This window comes from Prionailurus bengalensis, chromosome B3 (genome assembly GCF_016509475.1).
Source record: "Prionailurus bengalensis isolate Pbe53 chromosome B3, Fcat_Pben_1.1_paternal_pri, whole genome shotgun sequence".
In the NCBI taxonomy this organism is placed as follows: Eukaryota; Metazoa; Chordata; class Mammalia; order Carnivora; family Felidae; genus Prionailurus; species Prionailurus bengalensis.
This window is the reverse complement of record NC_057355.1, coordinates 9,090,587-9,110,819: the sequence shown is the minus strand read 5'-3', so window position 1 is coordinate 9,110,819 and position 20,233 is coordinate 9,090,587. Positions and strand designations below refer to the sequence as shown.

General features: G+C 41.7%; 1 protein-coding gene across 1 annotated transcript in view; it reads left to right on the top strand.

The window, feature by feature from the left end:
• The window catches only part of AGBL1 (AGBL carboxypeptidase 1), a 765,585-nt gene that overhangs the window by 400,795 nt on the left and 344,557 nt on the right, over positions 1–20,233 (top strand). Inside the window, exon 19 of the mRNA XM_043554727.1 lies at positions 3,425–3,554. Within this exon, the coding sequence (XP_043410662.1) occupies positions 3,425–3,554 (130 nt within the window). The remainder of the gene's footprint in view (positions 1–3,424; positions 3,555–20,233) is intronic.

Below are 20,233 nucleotides of genomic sequence, written 5' to 3'. Positions count from 1 at the left end.
AAGATGGGGTGCGTTTCATCTTCAAACGCTTAAAACAAATCTCTGGGAAGAATAGCAACAGTTTCTCTGACTGCATGAATCTTTGATATTATTAACACAAAATGCCAAACGGATTTGAAGATTGGGAGCAAATGGATTTGCTTTAAAAGGAAAAGCACTCAAATTATGTGTAGTACATATTGTGTAATCTGCAATCACATAGATAGAGGAGCGTCTGAAACACTAGGCATACACAGAGATACTCTCAAAATCCTAGCCATACATAGAGCCCTGAGTACAAATACAACCATGTGGGCTTCCAAATCCACACAGCCTATGGGTACAAAGGGAATGCATCGTTGTCTCCAGCCCTGGAAAACAAAATTTACCCCAAAGTAACAGCTTCTGACAGTCTTACATTGGCCCAAGTTCTTCTGCAAGTTTACAAGATTATCTAATACAATTAAATAATCTCAGGTGCTCTCCACCAGCCCCCTGTGACCTGTTTCACAGCCCAAAGTCCAATTAGCAATTCATAGTGTTATTGCCTTGCATTTTTTCTTAGATGAATTCCTTTCTTCTTAGTCTCATTGCTTCCCCGTTTACGTTTGCTTGAATCAACTGGTAATTGAAACTGACCACAGCCTCCTATTTGGGGTTCCTAGCCAAGATTATCTCTTCTGATCAACCTTAATACAGCTTCATTATTGTTCATAAGGAAAGAAAAGTAGGATGAGATGAGGAACCAATAAATATAGTGCAACACTGCTGTATATCCCTGAACATTACGGATATGGATGAAGATAGAAGAACAGATAAATATGGAGAGGTGCAAATGGATATAGGTATGGACATGACAGATGTAGACACGGGTAGAGATTGGGTTATATAGATACTTCTCCATGGAGATATCATTTCATTTGATCCTCAAAATAATTTTCGGAAGCAGTTTAGGCATATCTATCTATCTATCTATCTATCTATCTATCTATCTTTATTTCTCTCTCTCTCTCTCTCTGTCTATATATATATATATGTATATACATATATATATATATATTTTTTCCTATGAGAGTATTGACTCTCAAAGAGACACCAAATCCCCTATCTGCTGACAGAGCTGGAATTCGAGACTGGGACTTCTTAACCCAAACCCAGGGCTTATTATGATTGGAGCACAAACTTTACTTTTTTCTGTTTTTGGAACTTGTAATCTGGAATGACTTTTTTTGCTATGTGGTGGCCTATGAGCTTTTCCCACATAGACATTGCCTCTGTACTTGGTCTCCATGGAGCATATGGAAAAAGAGAGTTGACATGGAATTGATGGCTACTGGACACATATAATGTCTGCATTTTCATTTACACAAACAGAAATGCTTTTAAGGGGTCTTGACTGATTTTATCACTTCAGATGTTACCAACAGGAAAAACAAAAACAAAAGCAAAAACAAATCCCTAGTGTTGATGCGAATCCAGGTCAAGTCAAGGAGAGTCACAGAGCAGTTAGGGTCTTGAGGATCTGGGATATTTTACTGCAAGTACCTTGATTTGAGAAAAGAAATTCATTTAAACACAGCAAATATGCTCAGGAGCAAGTCTGGGGACACCTGCTTCTTTCTGTCACTATCAGCATGAAAGATCTCCTTCACATTTTACCTCTATCCCTGGTCGCCAGGCGGAACAGATAAGCCCTATTTCTGTATGTCATGGCTGTTAAAAAGAGGAGGGGAGAAAAAATAGCAAGAAAGGAACAAAAAAGTCAGAAAGGAAGATGAAAAAACCTACCATTTCTCAAGTCAAAATATTTTAATGGCGCAATCGGGATAAACGATTAATCTAAAGGTTTTTGGTTTCTAGTGAGCTGTAAGAGGAGGCTGACAAGCAGCAGGAAACTAATATTTAAGATAATTTCAGAAACACGAAGATGAGAAAGTGGTAAAAGAAGGAGGCTGAACCTTTTTCCTTCCACCTCCAAGATTTATTGAAAATAGTGATTAAAAAAAAAAAAAAAAGCACACACACAGAAAATGTATCCGGTTCTACATTTGAAATGCTAGTGCATTTATTCATTCCAAATTATTTACTGGATACCAACTCTGACACAGTTACTATATTAAGGTTTTGATGGGAAAGAACTGACTGTTCCTGCCCCCAGGAAGCTCACAGTCCAAGGAAAGAGATGTAAAGATAACTAAAGGACAGTAAAACCTCACCCAAAATGGTTTTATGAGAACTCGGGTGAAGGGGATCCCTGGATGCTATTGCACCAAATAGGAGCAGAATGGGAGGTCCTGGGGATCAGAAATTTCCCTGCAGTGCTGATCCCCTGAAAATTGCAGGAGTGGAAAGGGATGGAGCTGTGGGGAGTCCTGGCAAAGTGACAGTAGGCACAGTTGCTCATCGGGATCTGTGACCAGTTTGATGGGTGTGGAGTATGGAAAGACCAGGGCAGCAGGGGATCTGGGCTGGGGGTGGGGAAAGGCTGATGAGGATGCTGTATTGCTTCCCCTCAATTCCTGGCATCTCTCTTGTTAGCTCTCTTGAGTAAGGAGCATCTTAGCAGGACTGCCGGGGGCTTCCCCAGAGCCTGGGGGTCTCTTGTTCATCTCTGGGAGTCTCTTTTAGGATGATCTTACCTGACAGCTCAGATTCTTAGTTTTCTTTCCTCTGAATTGCAGGCAGCACTATCTTAACCAGCTGTGTCAACTTTGTAAAGTAACGTGATACTTTCAAATGTGGACGTCTCCATTTCCCAAATGAGACAATGGATGATTCTGAGCTCATTTCTAGCGCCAGCATCCCATGATGATGTCTTTGAAAAAGATACTCTGGCTCTCTGGGTAAATGTCAAGCATTCTGTGTCATTTGTATGGATAGGGAGGAAGCACAGTGATAGGAGAAAGAGCCTTATGCTTTTTTTAGAGGCAAATAGACCTGGATGTAAAGCCTAGCTGTTAGTTTTGAGATCTCGGGTCATTTATGTAATCATTTCTAAGCTTCAGTCTCTTCATTGGGATGGAATAGTATCCACCTGGCAGAGCTATTGGGCCAGCTGGAAATATCGTATATAACACACCCTGCATGACAGATTGAGCTCAACTTAATTATTTGTAGAATTGAAGGTCCCAGAGCCTCAAGAAATTTATCGAATTCATTCTCTGTGGGGAACTACATTTCCCCAATTTCGCCCTAAAACTGTGATAACCCAATATTAAGTCAAAAAGTCAAATATGGCTTCCAGTTCTTTCCGGGACTGTGAATAATCACAACACTTTGGGAGCTTAAATGACAGATCTGCAGATTTCTGGACATCTGCAATTGATGCCAATTGGACAGAAGTCAGAAGGACATTGGATTCATTAGTTTGTTTGTCTTGTCGAGCTTTATTTTCTCAAGTTATTTTCTTCTCAATGAGTATTTATTTGCTTGTTTATTCCTGCAGTCACAGATGCTCACTGAAAGGGGAGGATTTGAACAGACAATGGCTCTCTCCCAGTGCCCATCTCCAGCCAACAATCTACCATGCCAAAGGACTCCTGTACTACCTGAGCAGTATTGGCCGAAGTCCCAGGGTGAGTCACTTTCTTGTGCCTCTACACTCTTGGCTGGTTCCTTCCATCTTTCAGGAGGCAACTTCCTTTCTGTCAAGGAAGGAAACCCAGATACCAGCCAAAGACCTGGGTGTGATAAGCTTTAAAGAGGGATGTATTCATTTCCTAGGGCTGCCATAACAAAGTACCACAGACTGGGTGGCTTAGAACAACAGAAACACATTCTCTCAGTTTTCTGGAAGCTAGACATCTAAGATCAAGGTGTCAGCAGGTCATGATATCCTGAAGGCTCTAGAAAAAAACCCTCCATTGCCCATTCCTAGCTTGCACTGATTGCCAGGAGCCCCGAATGTGGCTGGTGGCGGCTGATCTATCTCGAATTTCTGTCTCTGTCTTCATATGGCCATCTTCTTTCTGTGTGTGTCTGTGTACAGAGTTCCCTCTTCTCCTAAGGACAGCAGTCACTGGGTTAAGGTGACCTAATTAGAGACCACCATAATAAGTATGACCTGACTACATCTGCGAAAAACTGTCTCCAAATAGGGTCACATTCATAGGTACTGAGAATTCGAGGGAGAAGACACAATTTAACCCATCATAGGGGCAAACCATTGGCTCAAACCATACTCGTTGGTGAAAGCTGTGCAAAAATCGCACTTTAACCCATTTTTCTGTTTTTTTCAGTTATTGGTCAAGAGAGAATATTATTTATCTATTAAGTAGTGATTGAAAGAAATCCTCTAGTTGTTAATATTCATGTTCACCTAGTATATATTCAATTCCAAAGATGATTCTGGCGCTATTCCAGGTACTTTTATACACAGGCTTTACTCCCAAGCTTATAGCAACTGCAAAATAGAAGGAAAACAGATGATAGACAGTCTGGCCCCCGACTTACTGATGGTTCCACTTACCATTTTTTTTTACTTTACGATGCTGTGAAAGTGATTCACATTCAGTAGGAAGCATACTTCAAAGTTTGAATTTTGATCCTCTCCCAGGCACCTCTTTGTGTTGCTGGGCTGTGGCAGCAAGGTGCAGCTTCCAGCCTTTCAAACGATTTGGAGGATAAACAACCCATACACATACCAGAATTCTGTACCCATACAACCATTCTGGTTTTCACTTTCAGCACGGTGTTCAATATAATTACATCAAGTAGTCAACGCTTTATTATAAAAAAGGCCTCATGTTAGATGATTTCGCCCAACAGTAGGCTAAGGTAAGGGTTCTGAGCACATACATGCAAGATAGGTGAGGCGAAGCTACAATGTTCCTAGGTTAGATGTATTAAATGCATTTTCAGTGTGTGATATTTTCAGTTTATGATGGGTTTAACAGGTTGCAATCTCATCATAAATTGATGAAGATCTTTACTAGAGACAAGAGGCCTAGGCCCAAGATTAATGAAGGAGGCAATGGTACACAAGTAACTGTAGGAAAATAATCATTTATTGACTACAAACTGTGAACATACTCTCTGCAACAGCATGGAGGGGCATATGTCCAAATTTAGACTGCTTGCCTAACGTAAGGAACTTTTAAAATAGTGTGTATAAGCTTACAGATGGGTCAAGCAATCACCTCTACCATTAACCACTTTTTGAACATATACTATGTGATAAAAACAGTGGCACATTGGGGCACCTGGGTGGCTCAGTTGGTTGAGCATCTGACTCTTGATTTTGGCTCAGGTCATGATACCAGGGTCATGGGATCGAGGCTTATATCAGTCTCCATATTCTCTCTCTCTTTCCCTCTGCCCTTCTCCCCAAAATACAAAAATGAAAACAGTGGCTCATTCAGTAAATATCTATTGAAATAATAGATGAATATCTAGTATAGAATCTTACTGATATCTCAAAAAAATTAAGGGATCAAGTGATTTCCCTGAGGTCACCAGGAGGTATATAGCAGAGTTGGCATTTGGTTCTGACCTGTTTTCCACCCTGCAACTCAATCTCTCTTTATCACTTACTCTTTGAGAGAGAGGGTGTCCCCAAGACTATCTTCAGGTTCACTGATTCCCTAGAAGGACAAACAGAACTCAGAATTGCTGTTGTGCTCATAACTGTAGTTTATTACAGTGAGAGGATACAGATTAAAATCAGCAAAGGTAAAAGGTACATAGGGCAGAATCCAGGAGACAGGTGTGGATTTTCAGGTGTGTCTGCTCCCAGTAGAGTTGTATGGACAGTGCTACATTGTCCAGCAGTGGTGTGTGATAACAGGGATAGTATGCCAACCAGGGAAGCTCATCTGAACTTTGATGACCAGGGTTTTATTGAAGCTCAGTTATAGCCATGGTGCCCCAGATGTCTGATCTTAGTTACTCAGTCTCCAGTCCCTTTAGAAATCAAACTGACACTTAATGGTCCAAGACTACCACCAGAGGTCACATTGTCAGCATCAATCATCTGGCATGACCCAAGGTCCAGGTAAAGAAAGACACTCTTAACTAGCAGACTATTCCAAGAATGCCAAGGTGATCTACCAGGAGCCAACCAAGAGCCAGACCTTTCTTTGGAATGTGTAGCATTTAAACACTTCACACTTAGTGAGTCACTACTTTACTGCAAAGAGAATAAAGCATGTCCTTTTCCCTTAAGAATCCTTGTTCTACACTGGTCAAAATGTGTGATATTTTCATGCTAACCCCCCACGCTCCCCATCTAAGGAAACACTTGTACCTCTGTTGTCTTCCCTCTAGAAGCAAGTTCATGGCCTGTACAGCAGAACACCAGTCTTATGAACAAGGCCTGGAAACAGTGTATTCTTTGAGGAAGAAATCTTAGCCTCTGTGAGAAGAGACAGAGACTTACAGGGAAAGAGGTCCTTACCTGATACACAGTTAAATATACACGCATTCAACCCTTAGCAAACAGGATTCCTCTCTACTCTGACAACCTCTAATTGAAGAGCAGAACATTTATTTTACAGCATGACAGGTGAATGCCTTGTTTTAAAATATAAATAAACATTAATTAACTGTAAACACGACAGCCACAGACTTGTTTCCTGCTGGGACCATCTGAGAGGTGGGTGAGAAACAGCTGAGTACTAAATGCTATTCACAGTATTACAAAACTCTCTAATGGGCTCAGCATCACCTTTTAGTTACCCGTGAGGCTGTATTTAACCAGCTTCCTGCTGATAGCACAAGCACTGCCACTCGTCTGTACTCGGGTCTGTCCTATACGGAGAAGATTTTCATGGTGCCCAGATTGACTCTTGGGCTACATGGTTATAGATTAACTGTGACCCTGTCCAACCTCTAGCTCCTATAAAAATATTTACTGAAGCATCAGGAAGCCACTTTCTGGTGGCTAGGAGATTTAACCAGTTCTAGATGGTACTTAGGCATTTGCCTATTGGTGAATAGAATAATATGAACTCCCAGAACCAATGAGAATGTGAGATCGTGAGAGAAAGCAGTATCCTGATACTGCTGAGGGTTGCTAAAAACCAGACAGGTCATCCAGTTTATAGGCAATATGACAGTATTTACATACAGTTTCATCCTTCCATCCATCCATCCATCCATCCATCCATCCATCCACCCACCCATCCATCCACCTATCCATCCATCCAACCACCCATGCATCCATCCATCCATTCACCCACCCATCCATCCACCTATCCATCTATCTATCTATCTATCTATCTATCTATCTATCCATCCATCCATCTACCTACCCATCCACCCATCTATCCACTCATCCATCCGTAATCCATCCATCCATCCATCCATCCATCCATCCATCCATCCACCCAGTCATCCATCTGGGCATTCATCCATGTGCCCATTCCTTTACATCATGTGTGTAATCACTGGAAAGGAAAGGGATGACCCCACCCCCCCTTTTTTGAAGAGTCTATAGTTTACTTTATTAGAAAGTGCAGTCAGGTCTGCAAAGACACCAAGGTAGTACAAAATGGTAAAAACTGCAGCAAAAGTTCATATGAGTTGTAGAAACACAAATGAGGGATTGCATCATTTTCCCTCAAGGTTATGGAAAAACTGGAGACTAGAGATGCCACTTAAACTGGGCTTAAAATATTAGTAAGGGTTTTTCTTGGTTTTTATTACAGTAAGGTAGAAAAGTATTCTTTCCTCAGAGGGTCTAAGGCCTGCCTGTGATCTCTTAGATCTTGTGCCTTGTGAAATTGGTGTTCTGTCAAGTTTTCAATACTTGGGATCACTGCATGGGGAAAAGGAAAGGAAGCTTCTCATTAACTGGTGGCATAGATTCATCTGATAGCCCACAGATATTATAGTCTCTTTCCTATTTTCTTGAGCCTTTATTTTCTGTCTCTAATTTATGAGAGGGTCACGAATTCTCTTCCAGATGTTGGATTCAAAGCCCAGACACAGTAAATATAGATATACTCACACATTGTAATACTATTCAGAGAAAAAAATACAATAATAAACTGAAATTCGCAACAACATGGATGAATTTCAGAAGTATGTTGAGTGACATAGGCTAGACACTAAAAAGTACATGCTCTATGTCTCTACTTAGGTAAAGTTCAAGATCGAAGGACAGAACATTGATTGCCTCTGTAAAGGGATTCAATAATAGGGGCCAGGAGGGAACTATTGAGGTTAGTACAAATGTTCTGTATCTCAATTAGAGTCACTTACACCAAAACCCATTGATTAAAGACTCATTCGAGGTCTATGCATGTCATTCTAGGTACATATTTACCTAAATACAAAAAATTAAAGATAAATAAATCAAAGCATAGTCACAGGGACTTTGAAATGCAACCAGGAAGCAAAGGGTCCTGCTTATAATGAGACCGACCAACACACAGGCATGCAATTCAAGCCAAGGAAGAGCACACAGCAGAGTAGAAAGCTGTAGAAGAAGATCTATTTATTAATCAGAAAGGTCCAGCCAGAGAAAAGGCATGCAAGCAGAGAAGCCCGAAGAACAGACAGCCTCCACTGTCAGCTGGTAGGAGGCATTGAGCCCATTCCACTTTGTAGAACTCCCTACCAGAGGTAGGAGGCCTGAGGCCTAGGGGGAGACAGGCATAGCTAAGGGGAGTGGAGGAAAGCTCTCAGGCTCCATGAGGTTTCCAGAAACCCAGGCCACAGCCTCTTCCAGGCTGCTGTGTTGCAGCTGGCCTGGCCCCTGTGCCACTGCAGAGAATCTGGGCTTCGGAATTAGGAGTGCTATCGATTCTCATCCTCTTGGCTCTCTCTGTAGGAGTGCGTGCTGGTAAAGGGATTTCAGTGCTCTTTGAAGAGCTCATTGATTCCCACTTACAACTTAGACAAACTAGGCCGCCTTCTGCCAAGGGACAGGGTGGGCATATTTTGGTTTTATCTTTCTCTGGGGCCCAGTGGAACAGAATTTTTAGCTACTTAAATGATTTTCTTGGTCTTATACTGTCCCTCTGGCATATGTTTTGAGTTAATCAGCTTCTTTTCAGAGACAAAAGGAGAGAGCAAAAAGGGATGGCATGTGTCTTCCTAAAACCTTGTCCCCAGAGCCTCAAGATACTCTATACACACTATTGATTTTATCTCCACTTTATTCCTCAGAAGTGGCAGAAGGACAAGTGTTATTTTTGCTTATTTTCATTGATTCATGCTAAGGTACACATCTAGAATTCCCCTCTTTTCCTGTGTAAGGATGTGGTAGGGAAAAAAAAAATCTTGCTGCCATAGTCGGGAAATGGGGAGGTTCTGGGTGAAAGAAATTTAAATTTGATTCCATATTCTTTTATTTAAAATTGTTCTCATTCTATCAGAATAAAGATTAAACAGTGCTTCTCTAACATACCAGAAGTCATGTCTTAGAGGTATTTTTATAGGCACAAGTACTCCACATTTAAGTGAATTGCTAACATTTCTTGCATAAATTTATGTTGAAAAGCAGAGAATTTTTTTCTTCTTTCTCCCTTGCTAGTATCTCTGATATACCTTTTGAGTATTACAAAGCTGGAAATCTGGATTCTCCATATGCCACAGGGAAGGCCAGTCAGATTTTTCAAAGAAGTTTGAGCCAATTCCCTATTTTTCATCTTTTTGTGAGCAAAGCTGGGAGGTGGAGTGGAGGGGAACACAGGAGGGTAGTTGCATAAACCAATGTGAAGGTGCCTCTGCCCAGAGCTGGTGGGATGGGGAGAAGGCAAGAAATGCGTGAAGACAGGACCAGATGGATGAGCCACACTGCAAGATTGTTCTCCGTGAGGGTGGGCCACAGGTAAAAACAGGCTTCAAATGAAGGCGCTGGAGACCTGTGCTTCATCCGTTCAATACATATGCTCAAGGAGAACTTGAACAGGGCAGCAATGATCATGGCCAACGGCATTGGACACAGAGCTCAAAGCACTAGTCCCAGAAAGTAGGGGTTGCCAACCATAAAGCACAGTTCAGTCTAGGAGGCCAAGACAGCCAACAGTTCTTGAAGACAGGAATGTACATCAGGAAACTGAGGCAACCTCCTTATATGGAGTGGGTAAGCATGGTGGTGGGTCAGCATTTATACTCTGCCCCCTGGGTTTATCCAGACAACTTGGACATCTGCCATGGGTCAAAAACATTAGTCTTGGCCCCACCTTTGGGGAAGACATGAGTCCCAGTAACACTTCTGCACTGATTGGGATTGGCACACAAAATGGGTATATTAACACTCCTGCCTTGAGAGCCTCAGTACCTGCAATTGAGTGAGGCAAACAGTAGGGGCCTCACCCATGCTGACAGGTCACTGGGACTGTGTCCAAAGGTGACAGTCAGGCTGCTGCTTCTCTCCCTTCAACCTCTAAAACTGGGGAAGGAAGCAATTTTAACTCCTGAGGAACCTCCCAAGGCCTCACTGTTCAAGTGCCCTGCCAGGGTGTTAAGCTTATTGCTACTCACAGAGGGCCAGCCAATCAGAGACGGGGAGTAAAACTCAGCTAAGGTGAGGCCCCAGGGTAAGCCTGGTAGCTCAATCTTAATTTCATTAATTGACAATCTTGTTATACTGCTCTTTAAAAAAAAAAAGTTTCTTTTTATTTATTTTGAGAGAGACATAGAGAGCAGGTGGGAGAGAAGCAGAGAGAGAGGGAGACAGAATCCCATGCAGGCTCTGCACTATCAGCACAGAGCCCAACACAAGGCTCGAGCTCACGAACCATGAGATTGTGACCTGAATTGGAGTCAAAAGTGAGAGGCTTAAACGACTGAGCCATCGAGGCTCCCCATACTGCTCTTCATCACTGGTACATCCAATGATTTGAAATATTTTATTGTGTAAAATCTTTGGAGCCCAGACAGATCAGAGTATGAGATAGAGCATCTCTTTTTAATGGGTGGCCATGGGCAAGCATTTAACCTCTTTCTACTTAGGAGAAGTTGAACCTCATCTGTAAGTTTGGGTGATATCTTCCTTGCGGGACTTTTATACTGACTGTAGATGTGCATAAAGCCTTATGGTGTGACTGGCACATATCAAGCAGTCTAATTAATGGCAGACATTAAATTTATTATTACTTACCAGAAGGGTGCTACATACAAAACAGAGCCACATATTAGACTATATGTTTTGACTTAATTTATGTGGGCACTTTCAATGTAATTAAACTATCTTGGAACAAAGGACAATATAATGCATAACACTGGGATGTCAGAAAACCTCCTCTGGCATTTCATAACATGTAGTAAAGGGTCCCACTCTGGGTGGTCTCCTAACTGGTTAGTTATTGAAGCATCTCCTGAGTTTAATGTGAAATTATTCACCCCACACTAGCCATGGGAGGGGGTCAAACTGACTTGTAAGTAAAGGTTGCTTTTGCTAAGGCCATGTTGGAACTTTAGCCCATAATGGCCCAATTTAAGTAGAAGTCTCTCCCTTTAAGAAAGGGAATAGGGCATAAAATCCCCTTTTCAGATAGTTGTAGGAATAAATTCTGCTCAGGCCCCCTGTGGTTAAACTCAGCCATGACTGGACATTGCTCTCTCTCAGGTGAAACACAAAGGAGAGAGCATGACTGTCAGTAAAAGGACTGGAAAATTTGGTCTTGCAAACAGGGCTCTTGGAGGACAATTGAATATGCCACCAAGATGATTTCCCTCATAGAGATGTTTGCTGCACTCAGGAGCTTGGGCTGAATGCTGTCCGCAACATAATGTGCACAAGTTGGAATCTCCAGGGCTTCAGTGAGCCTTGCTCGGTTTAATTGGAAGCATTGCTGTTTTGGGTTTTCATCACATACCCCAGAATTTGCCTTCTCACGGCTCCAGCCTCACCTTCATTTTCCTGTGGCGGTGGCATAAATAATGCAGAGGTCTCACTGCTGGGAAGCAGGAACGAGACCCAGATGTCAGGAATGGAAAACACAGCAGCCTAAAGCTGGTGGAGCAGAGGAGTAAACACAGTCAGGGATAGGTGAGCTGTGGGGGTAAGAGTCAGCCAGGGGAGCTGTGTTTGAGATGGGGGTTAACCTCTTGCATAAGGGCCCAATTAGCTTGCTGAGGACCAGGAATGGGACTAGGGAGGGAGGGGAAAGGTGGGGAAGGCATGTGAGGAGCATAGTAATGTGGCCCCGAACAGCCTCTTTGTTGCCCGAGAAATGATAGAACTCATGTTGTGCATGAATTAAATTAACCTTGCAATTTGGCTCAGACAAGAATTCATTGGAAAAGGTACTGCGGAGATGCATAAGAGCCTGATTTCAGAATCATAATCCAATCAACACCATCCACTTTGCTGATGGAGAAAGCGAGACACCGGGGAGTGGGTTTAACCCGGGGTGAGAAGTTCAAAACTTACCACTCCAGCTCAAACAAAACACAACTTAATGAAAAGAAACCTCCACATCTTCATCTCTGCCTGTGTTCCTATGTTCCTTGCCTTGGGGGAAAGCACGATCCTCTTGCCTATATTCACTTAATCCAGAAATCTAGGGAGTATCCGTAACCTCTTCCTCACTTGGCCCCTAGATACATTTAGTCTCCAACTCCTGTAGAGTTTCCTTCCTCCCTCTGTCACCCAATGTCCTTTCTCTCCATACTTGAGCTGCCATAAGCTCCATACTTCTGCATTAGTGAGGCCCCTGTCACCTCTGGTGCCTGGTGTCAGTCTCTCTGGTGAACTCCTGGAGCTCCTGTTGTGGTGGTCTGACCATGCTGCTCCTCCTTGCGCAAGCACTTTAACGGCTCCTTCCCTGCCTTCAGGAGAATGTCCAAACATCCCAGAGCGGTGCGCAGGGGCATCACTCACTGCCTGCTGCCTGCTTGCAGACCCCAAGGTACTGTCCTCTGCAGACCTACTCTGAATGCTTGCACTTCCTCAGATCCAGGGCGGTTTCTTTCTCATTCCATTTGCTTGGATAGCTCTCACTCAGTAGGACTCAAGGTAGGATACCCTGCCCACCAGCAAATCCTAGGACCCCTACATCGTGCATCTTCAAGACTGCTGTTCATTTGGACTCTGCAACGTGCCCTTATTTGGGTTCCCAGAGACCTCGTACTTACCTCTGCTTGCACCCTCCTCTCACCGCGAGAGGGTTTCCAGTATACCCACGGGATCATCCCAACAAAACAGCTCCTGGAAGAGGCAATATGGAAATCTAAAAAGCATTTTTGAAACATGGATTCTGGATTAGAACATGCTGGGGTTCAAATATTTACTCACATACTTAAAAGCAGTGCAAACTTGGGCGCACCTGGACAGGTTATTCATTTTATCTGAAATTCAGTTTTCTCGGCTGCAATGGGATAATGGTAGCACCTGTTTCATCATGAGATAATCTATATTAAGTTATTAGCTCAGGATCTGAAACGTCATAAGCCTTCGATAAAATAACTATTGTTGCCATTGTTGGCATTGTTATTAAGGACGTTGTTGTATTATATTAAAATTTTAATTTCTCCTGCCCCCAAAGCAGGCATTCAGTAAATATTTGTTGAATCCACTGAAGAATAAGCAAGATAGGACCATAGGTTAATCTGGGCAGACTTCCTACTTACCTGGCACAGAATTTTACAGAAAGGAAGCGTAAGTGTTACTTCTTCCCATGGGAGAGAAAAACTCCCTCACCGGAAATAACTTGATAATTTAACTTGTAATTGCCCCCTATAATTTAGAAGAACACACGTTTCTTATCATTAATAAGCATTTATTTTTAGGGATATCATTTGAGCAAAAAGCTGGGCAATGTCTGCCTCTCCTCTATTCTGAGTCTCCAGTGGCCACTAGAAGTCCCAGGGCTAAGCAGTGCTTATTCCCACAGGTGACTAAGTCTATACTTTCTCACTGACATCAGCTTCCAGAATCCGTAAGGATCAGAAAACAACAAAAACAAAAAAACTCCTTACTCTGGTTGAATTCAGCATTTAAGGAGCGCCTGTCACCACATAGGCAAAGCTTCTGGCTTTATGGAGAAATCTGTTGCTAAGACACAGTCTTCATTTGTTTGCACACTTTTCATAAGAATGGTGGGCATTTAATTCACAGAGAGACATTGAGGTGTAAGAGATAAAGGTTGGTGGCAAGTTCGTTCTGGCAGAGGATTAAACCTCCAACAAGTCTATTGGTTCCTTTAGGCTAGAGGCTTTTTTTTTTTTTAATTTTTTTTCAACGTTTATTTATTTTTGGGACAGAGAGAGACAGAGCATGAGCAGGGGAGGGGCAGAGAGAGAGGGAGACACAGAATTGGAAACAGGCTCCAGGCTCTGAGCCATCAGCCCAGAGCCTGACGCGGGCTCGAAGTCGGATGCTTAACCGACTGCGCCACCCAGGCGCCCCAGGCTAGAGGCTTTCAAAGCATGGGCTTGGGACCCAGGTATCAGCACCACAGGAATTGCTAAAAATGCAAATTCCCAGGCCTGCTCCAATCTTAACTGGAATCTCACAATTGCTGCTGAGTGGTTTACAGTCTGAACTTTGGCAAGCCTTCTAGGTCATTCTGACACTCAACAACATGTGAGATCACTGCTCTAAACCCTTGACAGGAACAGTGGTTTTCAACCCTGCCTGCACATTAGAATCACCTGGAAAACTGAAAAAATATCCCATAGCCCTGGTTGTCACTGCAGACCAATTAAATAAAAATTTCTGGAGGTGGGCTCCAGGCATTGATATTTTTATAATCTCAGGGGATTTTAATGCAGGGACAGGATGGAGAAACACTGACCCATTGATGGAGATGTATTTGTTGGAAATGACAGAATCTTGCTCAAAGTAACCCAAGTAGTAAGATAGTTTTGGAGGAAAGAAGTCCCTTAATCTTACAGGAACTGGAAAGCACCAAAAGTCTGGACAGTTCTTCTTCCCATCTCTCATGTTTCTCTTTCTACTGCCACATTTTCTGTTTTCTTCTTTTCTCTGTGCATTTGCCTAACTACACCCCTCTTTAGGGAACAACTTATTCTGCTCCATCACTGTTTCCATGCTTTCATTCTGTGTCTTGTGTGTGGTTTGACTTGTCATTGGACCGACTCCCTCTTCCCAAATCTGCTTATCACCCTCTCTGGCTCTGGCACCCACAGCTCAGTGATATGTGGAAGCTGGGGAGATTTATTTTCTCAGAAGACATCAACCTGAAACAAGAATAAAGGATTCCACATAAAGACAAATAAAATTCTTTTCTTGTTTTATTGGAGAGAAAAAATACTTAGGAAATACTTTTTTTTAAATGTTTTTTAAAGTTTATTTATTTTTGAGACAGAGAGAGATACAGCACGAGTGGGGGAGGGGCAGAGAGAGAGAAAGACACAGAATCCAAAGCAGGCTCCAGGTTTGGAGCTGTCAACACAGAGCCCGACGCGGGGCTCAAACTCACCAACTGTGAGATCATGACCTGAGCCAAAGTTGGATGGTTAACCGACTGAGCCACCCAGGCACCCCAAGAAATACTTTTTCTGCTAACAGGGAATTTACAGTGTGAATGTATTATTGACAATTTAGAGAAAGAGGGAGAGGACAGGAAGGTGAACATACAGAACGGTTTTAAGTCCTTTAGTCCTTAAAACCCTCAGCTCATAGATCCTTGGTCTGTCCCCAAACCTGCCTTCTGGCTCCTGATCAAGTCCATGCTCCTTGTCCGGCAATAACCTTGTTTCCAGAAAATCAATCCTGATGCTGCTGATTCTTCTCCGCTCTGTGACCCACCAACAAAGCAGCATGGCTTATGAGCTCTAACCTGCCATTGGAATGTTAGTCTTCATCTTCTCCTATCATGAGTAAGCAGACCATTAACTCACTTGTCCCTTTATTTTTCTTTGACATGTGTGTTTGTTTATGGCCCCATCCATGTACCGTGAGTGTCCTGGGCTGCATTCCTGCTGTCAACAGCTTCCTGTTCAGTGAACTTGAAGGCTTTATCGCATACCAGAAAAGCATCATCTAGTCTAACTTCTCAACCAACAACATTGCTGGTATTCATTCATTTGGCTTCTGCTGAAACATTTTCAGAGAATGGAAATTTTTAAAGCTGTGACACAGCATATTAAGACAGCGATAACCATAGTTATTTCTTGCCAGTAATAGATATTCAACAAGTGTTGAGTTTAACATAGAGCTGGAGTCTATGTCCACATTATCCTTCCTTTTGCCTTTGTGTGCTCTTTGAAATGATAGCAAGTACATTTATTCATGTCCCGACTGGGAGAATTTGGAAATTTGTGGGACTCCTATCCAGATACCGTTAAGCCTTCTTTTTTTCTGGGATAAGCATCTCCAATGTCTTCAGCTGTTAATTGTTTACAAACATTCCCCTTTTTCCGGGCTTTCTGGTTCCTCTTTATTAAGGTGCCCTGGCTTGTTCTAAAATGCCACACTCAGAAATAAAAAACACGATATTAGATAAAAATTGACCAGTATGAGGTACATTGGATGGATTGTTGTCTTAATTTATGAGCACTTTACTTCTCCAGAAGCAATTTATGATTAGATTAATTTTTGGCATCTGCAGCCTCTGATTTATTTTGAGCAAACTGCCAGCCCAAACTTCTGGTTCTCTCATTCAAAATCTACTTCTTAGCTAAATGTGTCTACCTTTCACTTTGGCCACTGTTTGAATCCAATTGTAGGACATTACATTCATTCCAATTTTAAGTATTTCTATTTTTGCTAATTCTGCTCTTTTGTCACTTACAATTTCCACTCTTGTTTATTCTCCTATCAGTTCTCCTCGATTCTGCATCAATATTAAATTTGAAAAACACCTTAAGTTACCTACTCAGTGTCCTTAACTTAGTATGCAAAGGCTACATTTCTAGAAACTAAGGAACGAATGTGAGGAAATACCTCCTTAAAATATAAGGACTTCTGTCTCCTTGAAACAGAAAATGTGTAGGTATCATCTGTTAATTTTTAAGCACACAGATCACAGTTGTGCAGCTTGATAAATCATCACAAAATGCACCCACCATGTAACCACCAGCTAAATCAAGAAAAAGAACATGTCCAGCAACCCAGAGACGTCAGATAATAATATCTAGCCCCCCAAAACAAACACTACCCTCATTTACACCGCAATATTAGTTTTGCCTGTTTCTGAACGTCATAGAAAGGAAATCCTTACATGCACTGTTTTGTGTCTAGCCTGCTTTTTTATTCTCAGTGTTGGATAGTATTCTATTGAATGGTTGTACCATAATTAATTAATCCATTGTACAGTTTACAGTTTTTTTTTTTTAATTTTTTTTTTCAATGTTTATTTATTTTTGGGACAGAGAGAGACAGAGCATGAATGGGGAGGGGCAGAGAGAGAGGGAGACACAGAATCGGAAACAGGCTCCAGGCTCCGAGCCATCAGCCCAGAGCCTGACGCGGGTCTCGAACTCACGGACTGCGAGATCGTGACCTGGCTGAAGTCGGACGCTTAACCGACTGCGCCACCCAGGCGCCCCCAGTTTACAGTTTTAAGCTAGTAAAAATAGTGCTGCTATTTACATTCTTGATTATCTTCTGATGCTCAGTGTATCCATTTCTGTTGGGGGGGAGGTTAGACTATGCACATGTTCAACTTTAGAAGACTCTCCCAAGTTGTTTTCCAAAGGAATGGTATCTTTTTAGAGTCCGCAAACTGGGTTTGAGCGTTCCACTTCTTCCATATCATGGTCACCACTTAACGTTGTCTGTCTTCATGATATTAGCAGTCCTGAAAACCCCTTAGAAGCAGTGGCATCTCATTGTGATATGTAAATTATATTTTCTTGATATTAATGCAGCTGAGGGCACTTTCATTTGCTTAATAGCCATTTGGACATTTTGTCTTGTGAAATGTCAATTGAAGATTTTTGCCCAGTTTTTAATTTTTTTACATTTATTCATTTTTGAGAGAGAGACAGAGCATGAGCAGGGGAAGGGCAGAGTGAGAGGGAGACACAGAATCTGAAGCAGGCTCTAGGCTTTGTCAGCAGAGCCCAATCAGGGCTCAAACCTGCGACCTGTGAGATAATGACCTAAGTCCAATGAGCCTAAGTCCAATGCTTTTAACCAACTGAACCATCCAAGTGCCTGAGTTTTTCCCATTAAAAAAAATTGAGTTGCCTCTTTTTCTTGTTGATGTACAGAAATGCATGTGTGTGCCAGATATATTTTTTGCAAATAGGTTATTTCACTTTTTGGTTTGCCTTTTCACGTTTTTCATAGCATATTTATTTATTTTATTTAAAAAAAATTTTAATGTTTATTCATTTTCTTGAGAGAGAGGGGTGGGGGGAGGGGCAGAGATGGGGAGACACAGAATCCAAGCAGGCTGCAGGCTCTGAGCTCTCAGCACAGAGCCCAGTGCAGAGCTTGAACTCCCAAACTGCGAGATCATGACCTGAGCCCAGATGCTCAGCTGACTGAGCCACCCAGGCACCCCTTTCATATGAACAGAAGTTCTTAATGGACTATATCTAATTTTAAATATTTCAATTTAGGTGTATTCCTTGTTTGAGTCCTCAAAAAAACTGTATTTCAACTCCAAGGTTGTACATGGTAGCCTATGTGGTTACCCCAGGTAGCTGTATTATTTCATCTCTCATATTAAGATTTGCCACATGTGTATCATTTATTTTTTAACATATTATGAGGTAGGGATACACGTTTATTTTTATTTTCTACATTGTTTACACTGGACCATAAGTCTTCCAAGGCCATCATTCCCCCACTGTGCTAGAGTATCAACTTCATCATAAGTCAAGCGACCATATATGGGAGTCCCTTTCTGGAATATCTGTTTTTCTCCACTGATTGACTTGTGTATTCTTTTATCAATAATACTGTGTACGAAATACTATAACTTCAAAATAAGTTTTTATATCTTTACATAATTTGTCCAGTTTTTTCATTTGTTGAGACTGCCTCAATCATTCTTGGCTCTTTGCACTTCTATTTTGGTTTGGGATTAGCTTGTAGGTTTCCACAAAATAAAAAAAAAACCAACACAAACCAAAACAAACTAAACCAAACCAAACCAAAACAAAACACCTTCTGTGGGTTTTGACTGAGATTGAATTGGACCTGTATACATACATTCTCTGAGATGGAAAATTTTCATTTTTCTCAACAATGTGTCTTACACATCTTTAAAGCTATTTTTATGAATTTGGTGCTTTGATGCTATTTTAAGTACTATTTTTAAAGACTTTCTTTTTAAATAATCTCTACACCCAATGTGGAGCTCTAAGTTACAACCCCGAGATCAAGAGTCGCATGTTCCGCCGACTGAGCCAGCCAGGTGCCCCTTAGTGATATTTTTTCAAGCAGGCTTCATGCCCAGTGCAGAACCCAATGTGGGGCTTGAACTCGTGACCCTGAGATCAGACCTGAGCTGAGATCAAGAGTCAGAGGCTTAAATGAATAAGCCATTCAGGCACCCCAATACTATTTTTAAATTTAGATTTTAATACTGATAGTGTATGTAAGTGGACTTGACTCTTAGATATTGACATTCTAACCTGTGATTTTGTATGCACATACGGATTTTTGATAGTCTACATTTTACAGTCTTTATGTAGGAAAATAAAGACACCGCTATTTACTCCTTTTAAATATTACACCTTTTATTTTTTTCTCTTAGGTTTATTTTTCTCTCTTCTCCATTGTATCAAGTACAACTGATGGTCAACGCCAGGTCCATTTCTGATTTCAGGGAGGAAACATTTCATTAATTTCATTAAATTATACTACAGCATACAGGAACCTCATAGTGTCTGTTCATTATTATTTCAGAATTGTTACAAACAAGTGACTGCTGTGCCCATCCTACTCACCCTCTTTCAAACATGAGTGTTTGTTGGGAGTAATGTTTCCTCACTCTACCATTGTATGTAGGTGGGTGGAAGGCAGATGATTGACCTTTTTAGTTCCTGGATCAGGAGGAGGCACATATGGGGTCTGGAAACCATCGTGGGAGTTCGTACTGAGGTCTGATACTGTGATAGGATGGGTGTTAAAGAAGTCTTCCTTGGGGAGAAGATGAGTATATTTTATACGTGGGAATAAATATTCAAATTAAGAATACAACTTATTGTAGCAGTCAGCTTTTGTGGGATAACAAGTGCTCCAAAACTTAGTGTCTTAAACAAAAACTATGTATTATTTCTAATGATACTGCATGAGAATCATCCAGGTAAACTGGGTGGTTCTTTGGGTCTGAGACAGCATGGCCAGGGCTGGAAGTTCTCAAATGGATTTATTTACAGGTCTAGTGGTGGGCTTTGCCAAAATCACCCAATGATCCTCATGTGACTGGTTCTGCTA